The 13,661-nt window shown below is 57.2% G+C and overlaps 2 protein-coding genes across 18 annotated transcripts in view; one reads left to right on the top strand and one right to left on the bottom strand.

Annotated features, from left to right (window-relative positions):
* Positions 1–741: 741 nt before the first annotated feature.
* On the top strand, positions 742–8,671 carry Rcor2 (REST corepressor 2). Of its 2 annotated transcripts, XM_021152050.2 has the most exons (13): positions 742–819; positions 2,245–2,482; positions 3,155–3,211; positions 3,498–3,578; positions 3,947–3,999; positions 4,091–4,252; positions 4,363–4,487; positions 4,592–4,661; positions 4,743–4,958; positions 6,561–6,638; positions 7,281–7,338; positions 7,466–7,695; positions 7,789–8,671. In XM_021152050.2, the coding sequence occupies exons 2-13, from the start codon at positions 2,356–2,358 to the stop codon at positions 8,101–8,103; spliced, it is 1,572 nt and encodes a 523-aa protein (XP_021007709.1). In that variant the 5' UTR covers positions 742–819; positions 2,245–2,355; the 3' UTR covers positions 8,104–8,671. The 2 variants fall into 2 exon arrangements, with proteins under 2 accessions (XP_021007709.1, XP_029328235.1); XM_029472375.1 differs by lacking the exons at positions 742–819; positions 7,466–7,695 and having other exon boundaries at positions 1,778–2,482; positions 7,789–8,665.
* Positions 8,672–8,853: 182 nt separating this feature from the next.
* The window catches only part of Mark2 (microtubule affinity regulating kinase 2), a 66,919-nt gene continuing 62,111 nt past the window's right edge, over positions 8,854–13,661 (bottom strand). For 7 of the 16 annotated variants that reach the window (XM_029472374.1, XM_029472372.1, XM_021152038.2 and 4 more), the window contains 4 exons: positions 13,441–13,467; positions 12,553–12,720; positions 11,500–11,544; positions 8,854–10,916 (listed from right to left, as the gene is read on the bottom strand). In XM_029472374.1, the coding sequence (XP_029328234.1) occupies positions 10,556–10,916; positions 11,500–11,544; positions 12,553–12,720; positions 13,441–13,467 (601 nt within the window). In that variant the 3' untranslated portion in view covers positions 8,854–10,555. The remainder of the gene's footprint in view (positions 10,917–11,499; positions 11,545–12,552; positions 12,721–13,440; positions 13,468–13,661) is intronic. The other 9 variants (XM_021152048.1, XM_021152043.1, XM_021152046.2 and 6 more) reach the window with 3 other exon arrangements.

Consider the following 13,661-nt stretch of genomic DNA (forward strand, 5'->3'; position numbering starts at 1 on the left):
TATGGAAGGAGGCAAGTGGAGGAGGGGGGACCCAATAGAAGCCTTGCCTAATGGGTGCCAGAAGCAAGAAAGACGCCATCATAGGAGAGTGTGGTGTGCACAATATGGTTGCTAGCTAGGCAAAGGGACAGACATAGGAGCACCTCACTATAAGGTACAGGTATTGGGGACAGGTCTGGCTCTCTGCCACTCATTTCTAGGGGCCACTGAAAGTCGCTTTGCCTCTTGGAACAGACCCCTTCAGCTCAGATTGCCTCTGGTTCATTTTTTTTTTTTTCTTTCTTTGTCCCAGATCTTCCCACCCTGGGGCTTGGTGCCCAGCTCATGATTTAAAGGGAGGAAAAAAGGCCCCATAACCCTGGCCTAAGGTGTGGCGGGCAACGTGGCCGCTGACTGGGTGGCCCTATGTGGCCGGACAGTGCTGAAGTTAGGCGGGGTCGTGTCTGACTCTGCCGGCCGCAGGCAAAGAGCCCCCAGGAACAGGATGCCCCAGCCAGGTCGTGGCCTGACCACAGGACCCAGGCCGGTCGGCCGCAGCCAGTGGGTGGGGGCAGGGATCCCCGGTTGGGGCCAGGGCTGCTTCTAAATTTAGGAATCTGATTACAGAGTGGCCAAGGAAAGGAAGGGAGAGGAGGGTGCGCGTGCAGGCTCGGCTCGATCTGGGCATAGCGGGTGTGCCCGGGTAGAGGCGTGTCCAGGAGTACGGGCTCCCCGTGGGAGGGACAGCGGGCGGGGGCTTCGGCCTGTGTGAGCTGCAGCACGTGCCCCAGGCGGCGGGGACGGGCACAGGCGCAGCTCACAGGCTTCGAGCTGCTGCCGGTGAGTGCGCTGGCTCTTTGTGTGCCTGGCAGGGTGGCTGGGTCTGGCTTTGAAAGTCTCTGCCCACCCCCTCCCCCAACTCCGTCTGTGCCTCCCAACCCGCTTCCCTGTCTGTCACTCTGCCTGTGCCTGTCCGGGGGGAGGGGGGATGCTGCTTCCAGCTGGGGTGACAGTGAACCCAGTGAGGAGCTCGCCCCTTTCAGCCCAGAACTTGCCCTATACCTTTCATACTCATTCCTCAATCTTTGATACTACAGTTTTGGGTGCAGACTGCAGCAGTTGAAAGACACTAGGGTGACCCCTGGGGACCCACAGACCTAGCAGAAGTCAGGTTATAGCCCAGTGGCTCTTGAAGAAATTCATCTTGCGCCTGTCCGGCCTCCCATCCGCTTTGGCCCCCAAGGGCGCATGAAGGGGGGTTCTCCCTGCGGAAGGGGGGGCAGGGAGTTCCTTGGCAGGAAGGGAAATGGAAGGAAAAGCTGGGCTCCACCCGGGCGGTCGGACAGGCGGCCTCTGGGCCCCCGGGGCAGGCCACAGTAACCAGAGCCCAGTAGTGTGTGGAACCGGTGTGCTTGTGGGTGGGGCTGACCCCGGGCTTCTCCTGGGGGGCACTGGGGTCTACCCAAAAGGGCCAAGTCTGAGAACTCAGAGACACCAAGGGTGCTCCCTGGGGGGGGGTACGTGCGCCCCATTCCGGTCCTGACCCCACCCCCTGGAGGTCTAGCCCCGGCCCCAGGCCCCGCCCCCCGGGCCCTCCCTCCCACCCCAGGGCCAGATGTTCAGCTGGCGGAGGCATCGGCTGGGGGAGGGGTGCTGAGGCCGCAGCCGGCACTACTTCCCTGCCAGCAGCTTCATTGTGTGCGCGAGGAGCGAGCGGCGGCGGAGAGCGGGCGAGCGAGCGGCGGTAGCGCGAGCGCGGCGGGGCGAGCGAGCGCGCCGGGGAGGGTGCGAGGCGGCGCCCGCGGCTGCGCTCCGCCCGCCTCCCGGCAACTCTGCTCCAGCCCCGCACGCCGTGCGCGCCGTCCTGCCGCCGGGGCTCCAGCCGGCTGGCGTGCTTGCCGTGGGGTCGGGTCGGGCAGGGTTACCTCCGTTGGGGATCGGGGCATCCTCAGCGCAGCCGAGGGGCGCGGAGTCAGCTGCGGCGGCCACTGCGCGGTAGCCCTTGCTGGCCAAACAGCGTGGGCAGGCGCGCGGCGGGGCTCCGGGGCTCCCCGAGGGCAACGCGCCCCGACTCTCCCCGGGGGAGAGCCAGCCCCGAGGGGCGCACGGAGCGAGCGTGCCCCCGGCCGCGCCGTCTCCCCCGTACCCCCACTTCACAAACTTTTCTGCCGTCCTCGCCCGTGGGGGTCGCAGTGAGCGTTAGGGCTGCCCTCCGGGGCCCCGACCTCCCGGACCCTAGCCACGCTGACCTCCTGCCTCTCGTAGCCTCAGTGGCGACCCCTCCAGGCCGGGCCGGGCGCAGCACTCGAGGCAAGCGCGGCAAGCTCCTGCGCTCTCCAAAGGATCCCGTGCCCCTCGGGGCTGCCGGGTAGGGTAATGCCCTCAGTAATGGAGAAGCCCAGTGCGGGCTCCGGGATCTTGTCCCGAAGTCGGGCCAAGACGGCACCCAACGGCGGACAGCCGCACTCGGAGGATGACAGCAGCGAGGAGGAGCACTCTCATGGTGAGCCTGGTGGCCTAGGGTTAAAGGCGCGCTGATCCGGGGAGGGATCATGGAAGGTTGGGGGGGGGGGGAGAGTTGCGAACCACAGATGGTTTCTGCCTCTCCTGGATTGCAACCTCAGCCTTCTCGTGCCTGGTGTTGCCGGCACAGGAAATCTACAGGCTGGGCCCTTGACCACCCACCTCCCCTTTGCCCTCAGTCGCTGAGGGAGCTTAGGATGCCTCACTTGGATGGATTGGGTCCTCATACCTTGCAGCCTTGCAGGGGACTGAGGTCTGATTGGACCAGGTACTGGGAAGACACCTCCATGCGGAGCTGTGAAGCTCATGTGGGGAGGAGCCCCGAGCTCTCTGCAAGGCTGTGGTCCAGATCTAGGGGCAGCCCTCCAAGCTCCCACCCCCAGCCAGAACAAAGCACTTTGCTCTGGCCTGGGCTTTAAAAGTGTCCTCTTAACCTCCCCTTCCCCCCATGGCCATGACTAGGCAGGGTATATGACTCTCCTAGTCCCTTCTATCAGAGGGTAGCTGGGGGCACTATCAAGGAAAAGTGAGTCTCCTGTATGGTGGGGGGTCCCTGAGTGGTCAGGAAGGAGAACTCCAGATCAGCTACCTCCCCTCACTATATCCTCCCCCTACTTCCCTGGAGTCTTGACTGCCTCCCCTGGCTCCACAGACAGCATGATCCGAGTTGGAACCAATTACCAAGCAGTAATTCCGGAGTGCAAGCCTGGTGAGTGGCAGGACAGACATGGAGGGAGGGAGGGCGGCAGGGAGGGGTGGAGGCTGATGGCTTGGCCTGCAGCCCCACCTGGGAACTCTTGGCTGACTCCTGCTTGAGGGACAGGCGGTGGGCGGGGTGGGTGGCCCCGTGGCACTGTTACTTTTCCTGCTCTGCCTTCCTGTCTGGGTCTCAGCTCCTCCTTCCCTTCTGGGCCTCACCTCCCCGCTTGACTGTGTTGCTCAGTGGTCTCCTGTTTCTGTGAGTGCCACCAGTTTAATTCTGCTCATCTTTTCAGAGAGCCCTGCACGCTATAGCAACAAGGAGCTGAAGGGAATGCTGGTGTGGTCCCCCAACCACTGTGTATCAGATGCCAAACGTGAGTGCGCTGGGCCCAGGTCACGTTCAGTCTCAGGAACAGGGTTTTAGCTCCTGTCCTCCTAAGGCCAGCTCTTCCTTAGAAGTGAGCTGTTGCCGGGCGGTCGCCTTTAATCCCAGCACTTGGGAGGCAGAGGCAGGCAGATTTCTGAGTTCGATCGAGGCCAGCCTGGTCTACAAAGTGAGTTCCAGGACATCCAGGACTATACAGAGAAGCCCTGTCTTGAAAAAACAAAACAAAAAACCCCAAAAAACAAAAAAGAAATGAGCTGTTAGTCCCACTAACATGGAAGTCTGATAGGGGGTTGTGGGCCGACGAGTGGTCTTTACTGTGGGGCTTCCATGTGACCCTCCTCTTTCCCCCTGCAGTTGACAAGTACATTGCAATGGCCAAGGAGAAGCATGGCTATAACATTGAGCAGGTGTGTGGGGGCCCTGAGGGATGGGAGTGGGGCCCACCAGGCAGTGCAGTGCTGCCGTGGCAGAACCTGAGTGGCTTCTGTCCTGGACCAGGCACTCGGCATGCTTCTGTGGCATAAACACGACGTGGAGAAATCACTGGCTGACCTAGCCAACTTCACTCCCTTCCCTGATGAGTGGACGGTGGAGGACAAGGTGCTGTTTGAACAGGCCTTTGGGTTCCATGGCAAGTGCTTCCAGCGGATCCAGCAGATGGTACGCCTATGTTCATGGCCCCTTGAATGCTCCTCAGCCCTTGAGTCCCAAACAGCTTACCTGGGGCCAGAGTCTCAGGTGGCCTCCTGTCTCTGGCCTTGCCTCCCCAGCTACCTGACAAGGTGATTCCCAGCCTGGTGAAGTATTACTACTCTTGGAAGAAGACCCGAAGTCGAACTAGTGTGATGGACAGGCAGGCCAGGCGGCTGGGTGGCCGCAAGGACAAAGAAGACAGGTGGGGGTGGGGGTGGGGGTTGCTGGCACCGGGAAGGGGGGAGGGGGCTGACAGTATTCTGGGTTGGGCCTTCCCTCATTTTCTGTTTGGCTCTGTGTCAGCAGTGATGAGCTAGAAGAGGGACGAGGAGCTATGAGTGAGGGGGAACCGGATACTGGGGACCCCAAGCGAGAGGTGAGGTCCCTAGCTGCTCTGCCCTGCCCTGCCCGCCCCTCAGCTTGTCCTTGGACTGCACATGATATTATCTCCCTTCAGCCTCTGCCATCCAGACCTCTGAACGCACGGCCTGGTCCTGGGAAGAAGGAGGTTCAGATATCTCAGTATCGCCACCACCCACTTCGAACTCGGAGACGTCCGCCCAAGGGCATGTACCTGAGTCCTGAAGGCCTCACTGCAGTATCGGGAAGCCCAGACCTTGCTAACCTCACACTCCGAGGTCTTGACTCACAGCTCATCTCTCTTAAGCGCCAGGTGGGGACCCAAGGAAAGGGAACCATGCAGAGGGGGTCATCGGTTCCTGTGTGGGACAGCATAGGTATAAGGGGAATGGTGCAGTGTCAAGCCTGGCTCTGTTCCATTGTCAGGGACTTAACTTGACATTATTTTCTGCTCTGTGTGTGTGTGTGTGTGTGTGTGTGTGTGTGTGTGTTTGCGCATGTGCCATAGCTCCTGTGGTTCTCTCTACCTTTACATGAGTTCTGGGAATCAAATACAAGTCTTCAGGCTTTTTGGCAAGCACTTTTACCTGCCTGTCTGGCCAGCTCCCTGGCATTTTTTCTGGAATGGGAACAGGGATTGATATATCCCAGGCCAGACTCAGATTTGTGCTGTAATAGAGGGTAAGCTTGAGTTCCTGACTTTCTTCTACCCTCCAAGGGCTGGTATTACAGGCATTAGCATCCTGTCCTGTTGATGCAGTGCTGGGTACTGTGCATACCAGACAAACACTACCCACTGAGCTATTCTCTAGCTCTTCTAGGCATTAAACATAGACTATCCTTGGCCGGCCGGTTGTGGCGCACGCCTTTAATCCCAGCACTTGGGAGGCAGAGGCAGGTGGATTTCAGAGTTCCAGGCTAACCTGGTCTACAGAGTGAGTTCCAGGACAGCCAGCCAGGGCCACATGGAGAAACCCTGTCCCAAAAACCAAAACAAGCTGGGCGTGGTGGCGCACGCCTTTAATCCAGCACTCGGGAGGCAGAGGCAGGCGGATTTCTGAGGCCAGCCTGGTCTACAAAGTGAGTGCCAGGACAGCCAGGGCTACACAGAGAAACCCTGTCTCGAAAAACCAAAAAAAAAAAAAAAAACAAAACAAAACAACAAAAAAACCCCCCAAAACCAAAAAAAACCCAGGAGACTATCCTTGGCTACATAGTGAATTTGAGGCTATCTGAGGATACACTGCTATCTAGGAATACACTATCTCATTTTTTTGTTATTTTGTGTGTGTTTGGGTGGGGGGGGGAGGGGCTCACCCATGCCATGGTGTAGAAGTCAGATGATCTGTGGGAGTTGGTTCTTTCTAGTAGGTAGGTACTGGGGATCAAACTCAGTTCAGAATTGGTGGCAAGAAAAGGTATGCCAGGTACATGCATGCATGATGTGTGTATGCATGCATGTATAATGTGTCTATCAGCATGTATGCCACGGTCCTCATCCAGTTCTTCCTTTCTGCCTTTATGTAAGTTGTTCTGAGGATCAAACTCAAGTCTCTGGACTTTGTGGCAAGCACTTTTACCTGCCTGTCTTGTCCCTCTGTCTTCTGCAAGCCCCAAGCAAGACCTGATCTCAAATATAAAGCTGGGTGCTGTACAGTCACTGTAATTCCAGTACTTGGGAGGCAGAGGCAGGAGAATTAGAGGAGTTCAAGGCCAGTCTCTGCTCTATAACAAGTTTGAGGCTGTGGGTCCTTCAAAAAAACCAAAATACCAAAACCAAACCAAACCCTGTCATCACCAGGGCTGAATTGGCAGTGTCCCAAGGTTGGGTGGGCAGGGTGGTGGTGGGTTGGGTGGTGCTGGCCTTCATGGGATGCAGAGGTGCATGCTCTGCTTGCCTTTTTGGCCTTTGTAGGTCCAGAGCATGAAGCAGACCAATAGCAGCCTCCGCCAAGCACTGGAGGGCGGCATTGACCCTCTCCGCCCCCCTGAGGTAAGGCTCTTCTGTTTACTTGGGTACAAAAGGGGGGTTTCCTCAGAGGCAAGACCGGAATGGGGAGGGGAGTCGGCGTAGGAAGCAAACACCTTTTCACATTTATTAACTATGGTGCAGTGGGGTCGGATGGGGTGAGGTGGTGACAGACAGCCTTAGTGCTTATGTGGGGGTCAGAGAATAACTTGGAGGAGTTCTGTTTTTTGTGACAGGGTTTCTCTGGGTGGTCCTTGCTGTCCTGGAACTCAACTCTGTAGACCAGGCTGGCCTTGGACTCAGAGATCCTCCTGCCTCTGCCAAGTGCTGGGATTAAAGGCATGCACCACTACTGCGCAGCCTGTGTTGTGGACCTTGGGGATCCGCAAACAAACAGGCTTAGTGGCAGAAACCTTTATCAGCTGAGACTATTTTTTTGTCTCCTGTATTAGTGTTTCTCTATATCTTTGTAAGTGCCCCACATATATACTCACTGCCCATGGAGGCCAGAAGAGGGCACCAGATACCCTAGGTTTTAGGTGGCGGTTAGTCTGCTGGAGCTGTCAGTGCTCTTACCTCTGCTGGACCATCTCTCCATCCCCTCCCTCCCTCCCTTTGCATATTTTTAGTTTAGTTTAATGGTTATTTATATTCCTTGCTTTCCAGGCTAATACCAAGTTCAACTCCCGCTGGACCACTGATGAGCAACTTCTGGCTGTTCAAGGTGGGTCAGGCCATGGCGAGTCCCAAGAACCCTAGAGACCTTTAACCTTTCCAGGAGCTGAGAATGAGGGGAAGCAAACGGTTCTGAGGTACATTTACAGTCTTGATGCCTTTTTTGACCCTTGCAGCTATTCGTAGATATGGCAAAGACTTTGGGGCTATTGCAGAGGTGATTGGGAACAAGACTCTGACCCAAGTGAAGACCTTCTTTGTGAGCTATCGTCGCCGCTTCAACCTGGAAGAGGTGCTGCAGGAATGGGAGGCTGAGCAGGATGGGACCCCTGCAGCTCCTGTCCCCACGGAAGAGGCCAGGCGTGGGGCTCCTGTACCAGCCACAGCCCTAGAAGAAGATGATGAGGTGAGAAGCAGGGGTGAGTCTCCAGGGAGGAGAGGTGAGTCTCTAAGGATGAGTGTGCAGGAGCAGTCTCCTCACCCTTTTCTCTCCCCTCAGGTCCAGATTACATCTGTCTCAACATCAGTACCCCGATCAGTACCCCCTGCACCGCCCCCACCTCCACCGCCCACCTCGCTTTCCCAGCCACCCCCGCTGCTGAGGCCACCTCTGCCCACAGCTCCCACATTGCTCCGCCAGCCGCCTCCCCTGCAGCAGGGCCGCTTCCTGCAGCCTCGGCTGGCCCCCAACCAGCCTCCACCACCGCTCATCCGCCCTGCCCTGGCTGCCTCTCGCCACAGTGCCCGCCCTGGTCCTCAGCCTCCACCTACTCTGGTTGGAGCTCCTTTGGAGCCCCCTGCACCCTCACTTTGAGCCTGATTCCTCCATTGCCCAGAGGCTCCTGAACCCCTTGGCTGGATCTCTCTGGCAGCACTAAGGACAGAAGGGACTAGGGCTCTTGCCAGGTCTTTCAAATACCCAAAGCTGCCAGTTGGCACAGCTTGGACCTGTGGGTTCTGCATGTGTTCCTGGCAGCTGAGCTTGTAAACCCCCAGCCAGGGGCTAGATCTCAGGGCCTGCAGGGACTCTTGCTTCCTGGCTGTGACTGGAATGGCTGCCTCCTTGCCTGCCTGCCTGCAGAGGGCTTGGCCTCTGGGCCTACCCTTTGTGTGGGGGTAGTGACTTTAGCCTGGGGGATGGGGGAAGAGGACAGGATGTTAGCTGGCCTCATTCACCTTTCCTTCTTTTTAGCAATAAGTCAGGTGCAGTGGAAGGGAATTGGGGTGGGGATGGCAGAAACCTGGTGGGAAGAATGTTGGGTAGCTGTGAGGAGACCCACTTTGTCCACCCCCAAAAGCTTGGAGAAAGAAGGGTTGGGGACTTACACAGACATGGGTTTATTTTTCAACATTTTTAAAAAATAAATGCAACCTTGAATGTATGAGTCTTTCATGTGTGCTGTGGGTGGAGGCAACTGGCCACCCAGCATTGGCCTCCACCGGGACCTAGACAGTAACCAATTCTCTTCTGCCAGGCAGGCAGGCAGGCAGGCAGGGCCACATCTTGCCCAGGGGTGGGGACTGGGTCCTCGCCCAACAGGGAGAAGGAACAGTAGGCAGCAGCTCAGATTCCAAACATTCTCTTTATTACATATTTGATCCAGAGGAGAAACTAAGTGCAGGGTGGGGGAGAGGGGGCTAGGCAGGGAGGGGCCACCTTGCCTGGGTGTCCTGGCCCCGACCCCTTATCTTGGGAGCCAAGCCATGCCCTCCTGGCCCCCTTGGAGCACCCGGGCTGTTCCATAGGGCAAGAGGGGGAGGAGGAGCCCTTGGTCTGAGCCATAGCCAGTGGAGCACGGGGCTGGAGGGTTGAGGTTGGCAAGGTTTATTCCTGGAACCCAAGACTCCAAGTGTTGCTGAGCCTGGTCTGGGAGCCAGGGTGATGGACAGGGGAGGGAGTGACAGGACAACAACTGGGGCCAAGAGTGGAATTGTCATAAATCAAAAACAAAAAACAAAACAAAAAAAACAATAATAATAATAAAAATAAAAAATAACCCATCACAAAAAAAAAAAAATGTACAACTCAGGTGAGGGCAGGGGCAGCCTCTGTAGGACTTCCCCAATTTCTCAAGAACTGAAACAGCAGAGAAATAAATTAAGGGATGCAGTGGCCACCACCAGCCAAGCGCCTACAGCCACCCATTCACACACTGGCCTCAGAGGTTAGCAAGCAGGAGTTACTTTGCCCCACCCTGTGGAGGACAAGAGACTCCTGGCCCTGCCGCCCAATCCAGCCTTCCGCCAGGCAGCCATGGAGGCCCTGGACAGTCTCCTGAGAGGAGGGGCGGCAATGCCAGGAAGAAAAGGCAAGGCTGTGAGATGAGAACGGTGCCCAGATTAATGCCAAGGAAGGGGAAGCAGTAGGGGGATGGTGAGGGGCTGTGCTTTCAGACAAAGACTCCCAGAACGGAGAAGCTGTGTCCCTGTTCCCAAGCTGCCCCCTGGGGGCTGAGAGCCCATGGCCCATTCCCCTCCCCTCTACCAGTACTGGGGTCAGCCCGCCTGAAGATGGCACAGACTTCTGAGGAGGGGAACCATATCCCCACAGCAGCTCATGGAAGGAAGTGCCCAGCTCTGGGGAAGGACAGAGGATATGGTGTGGAGGGAGCCAGGGTCCCACCGCCCACCCTCTCCAGGGCTGTGCAGTACCCCACTGGGCCTCACTGTAAAGGCCTGTAAGCCCAAGGGCTTGGGGGCAGGGAAGGCCACCTCTGGTGGGTCGCTTGAAGGGGGAAAGAAGTGGGGAGAGGGGAGAAGCCCAAAGAGGGCCTGGCGGAGGGCCTGCCAGGGAACTCCACCACTCTTGCCTGAGAGTGTTCCAGCCCTGAGCCACCCTCCCAGGAGCCCCACAGATCCAGTCTTGACTGTCCCAATGGGGCAGGGAGGAAAGGTGGCCGCTGGGATTTTTTTTTCTTTTTTTTCTTTTTTGGTAATAAAAATTTTCTTGGTTTAGGCGAAATACTCTGTGCAACCGCAGTACCGAGGGGGAGCCCTGCCCCCCCCAGCCCCCTCCCCTTCCTTTGCCTCCTGTAGGGGGAAAGGGGAAGGGAGGGACTTCTGGGCAGGGGTGAATGTGGGAGGGAGAAGAACCACTTCCCATCCCCCACAAACATGGAAGAAAAAACTGAGAAGGGCCTGGAAGGGGACAAGTGCCAGCAGGGGAGACACACCAATTCATCCTGCAGTTTCTCCCAGGGGGATGCAGGGTTGGCCCAAGCAGCCAAGTCCACTGGTGGGCCTCTGCTGCCCCTCCTGACAGCCTGTTAAAGCTTCAGCTCATTGGCTATTTTGGAGGCAATGTTTTTGAAGGCCATGGAAGTGCCCGATATCCGCTTAAACCGAACACCGTTGAGAGACAGCCGGGGCAGTTTGCACACCTCCATCTCCCACTGCACAAAGTTCTCGTGGCCTGGTGTGCCATGCACGCACAGCAGCATGTACCGCTCGTGCAGCTCACTTTGGCAGCTGTTGGCGTCCAGCACCTTGCGGATCTCCCGCATCATCTCATTGGGCTCCATAGAGCTCGTGGTCTTCATGCTCCAGGTGAAGCGCAGGGAGCGAGGCTTGGCCTCCCGAAATTCCTCCTTGTCCTTGTCAGTGCCTCCACTGCCTACCACGTGAGGTCTGTGGAGAGGGCAGAGGGAGGCATAAGATGGGAGCTGAGCATCCCACCCATAGAGAACCACCCTGGCAGACAGACCCTGAGACCAGAGGAAAGCAGGAAAGAGTGCAGCAGCAGCCGAAGAGGGAGCAGCTCGTCCCTTGTCCTGTGTGGCACTTGGGACATGGGAGGCCTCTGGCTCTTGTCTCTCAGGATGGAGGGGTGAGAAGAGGCCAGCTGGGGTGGGTGACAGTCCATGCTGTGACTGGTTCTTTAGGGGATCAGGCAGGAAACAAGTGCACTGAGCAGCACCAAGCAGACTGTCCTCCATGAGGCTGAGGCAGAGGCTGAGCAGCAAGGCCAGCAGGGGTAGGAACCTGGAGTAGGAACCCCTCCCTGCCAGGGCTCTGGATCCATAATGCACCAGGACCCAAGCAGGGTCCAGAACTACTGCAGGTACATGTGAGAAAGGGAAATTTTCTGAGGAAAGGGAGCCCTCAAGAAGGAGGCAGGGCAGAATTGCCAGAGAAAGCCAACGGCAAGAGGAAGAGAGGAGCAGGAGGCTGTGGCAGGCCCGGTGGCCTGGGCTGGCTCCAGCCCTCTCACCTGAGCGTCTCCACTCGGTCTTTGCTTTCAGGTTCATTCAGGTTCCTCAAAAAACAGAGCGAGGAAGAGTTTAGTCTGGGATCTCTCGCTCCTTCCACCCTGCAGACCCAGGTGAGGTTGGGTCTGGGGACATGCCACCAGTGGATGGGCAGGACCCACGCCCAAATGCTACTTGCCAGTCACCTGCAGGCCAACGCTGCAGTGCCTCATACTGGCAGCCTGACTGCCCCTGACAAGGAACCCCAAGGGGGCTGTCCCTCCCCACATTCCCAGAGATCAGTGCTGGTGGAAGGAGCCCCAGCTCTGGGGGAAGAGGGTGTGGCTGTGCAGGCACATGACCCAACACCAGCAGCTTCCCTTCCATCATCCACCCAGGCTCAAGCCTGCTACTGGAATGAGGGCTGGGAGCAAATTTCCGTGCCAATAACTGGGGTGTCATTTTTTGAAGATGGAGGTAAAGGCCATAATGTCCGTCTTAGAAGGCGGAAAGCCTCCTAAGAGGCTTACTGTGTCAAAACTGTTGTCAGGCAGACACCTGGGTCTGGTGCCTGTGGCCCAGTGGGCAAGGACACTGTGCTGACTCCCCTACTGCTGGCTGCCAGGCTGGCTGCTCACACAAAGCAAGGGCTGGGCAGGGCTCTAGGGAGGTGAGAAAGAGGTCTGGCCCTGCTGAGCGGCTTCTCCAGCTCCTGCCAGGAAGATGAGTGCCCAGAGCTGGAATACTGGGGGCTACAGGGAAGAGGAGGGACGAGAAGGAGGAGAGAGCAGCAGCAGCACATGTAAAAGGAGCAGGAAGACACAAGACACAGATGCCAATGAGCACACTGTGAGCAGGGCCCGAGTGTACAAAGGAAGGGCTCCAGCTGCTCTCTCCAGGCCCCTGTGGGGCAGCCCCTGCCAGCCATGCAGTGAGCTGGGGTGAGGTGGGTAGGCAGGGATATCTCAAGATCACATCTGGCCCATTTCTCCCTCAGCTGGGGAGCCAATACACCTGCCAGGCAAATCCAGAGTTCCCAATCTGGCCCTCGGTCTGCAGCTTAGAACCTGGCGTACCTAGGCCTGCAGAGGACATGGCCAGGCTGAACAAGCCAGGCTCTGTCCCAGGAAGGGAGATGCAGGAGCAGGGTGTGGGCCTCCTGCTGTTCCACCAGGGCCTGGCGGCAGAATGACCCCTGCCTGAGAATATCCAGCTCTTGGCTCTTTGGCAGGCTCAGGCGACATCTGGAGGAAACAGCCCAGAGGAGAGCAGCGTGAGCGCCCAGATGCTATGCCAGGGTGGGCTGGGTCAGTTCTGCAGCATCCACCAGAAGGGGGTGCTATACTACATCTATGAGGCAAAGGTTTGGGGGGCCTGGAGGAGTCAGACTAGCCAAGGGACCCTAATGTCCCTGTAGTACCTCCACAGTCCATGGGAGACAGGTCACAGCCCTGAGGTTCAGCGAGCCCAGGACACCCCGAAATGAGACGCCATTCCAGATGCGCCTCAACCCCGTGGAGCTTACTTGTAGCGCATGCACACAACAAGGGGAAGGAGCCCAATATGACCCAAACCTGGGCAGGTACGAGGAGACAATCTTAAAGGAGGAGACAATCTTAAAGGGAGACAGAGTCCCTGAGGTCTCTTCTCTTCTGAGGACAAGCACCTGCAGACCAAGGGAGGCCTCTCACTTTCAAAGCCATTTGCTCCGAGGGACCTAAAATGTCCTCTCAGGGGACCATGTATTCCAAGTCCTGCCAGTGTGAAGGGCAGGGGCAGAAGGATCAGCTTAGGGCTGTGGCCCCACCAGAGAAGTCATCATCCCTTTAAGATAGCAGACAGAGGTCCACATAGACAAGGTCAGCGGAAAGACAGGAAGCATCAGCCAATGGGGGAGTTAGTGATGGAGGCAGGACCGACAGACAGACCGACAGACAGACACACAGAGAGGGCTCAACGCCTACCTTCTGGCAAACCTGAAAGACAGATTTCTAAAAAAAACAAACAAAAAAGACAAAATAAAAAAGGAAATAAAACAAAAAACGAAACCAAAAAATCCAAAAAACAAACAGAAAACCCAACCCCAATCAAACAAACAAACAGAAAACAAAAAACCAACAAGACGGTGTGTGGACAGCAGGTGGGGGTGGGCTTTCCAGGTTCTAGGGTCTCCCCAGTTGTAGAA

This window comes from Mus caroli, chromosome 19, assembly GCF_900094665.2.
Source record: "Mus caroli chromosome 19, CAROLI_EIJ_v1.1, whole genome shotgun sequence".
Taxonomy (NCBI): Eukaryota; Metazoa; Chordata; class Mammalia; order Rodentia; family Muridae; genus Mus; species Mus caroli.

What these genes read in the sequence shown, in the direction of transcription:
- Rcor2 (XM_021152050.2), top strand. Translation starts at nt 2,356, where the DNA reads ATGCCCTCAGTAATGGAGAAGCCCAGTGCGGGCTCCGGGATCTTGTCC. An exon ending in CGAGGAGGAGCACTCTCATG is followed by an intron (nt 2,483 to 3,154) that starts GTGAGCCTGGTG and finishes CTGGCTCCACAG; the next exon opens with ACAGCATGATCCGAGTTGGA. An exon ending in ACCCTCTCCGCCCCCCTGAG is followed by an intron (nt 6,639 to 7,280) that starts GTAAGGCTCTTC and finishes CTTGCTTTCCAG; the next exon opens with GCTAATACCAAGTTCAACTC.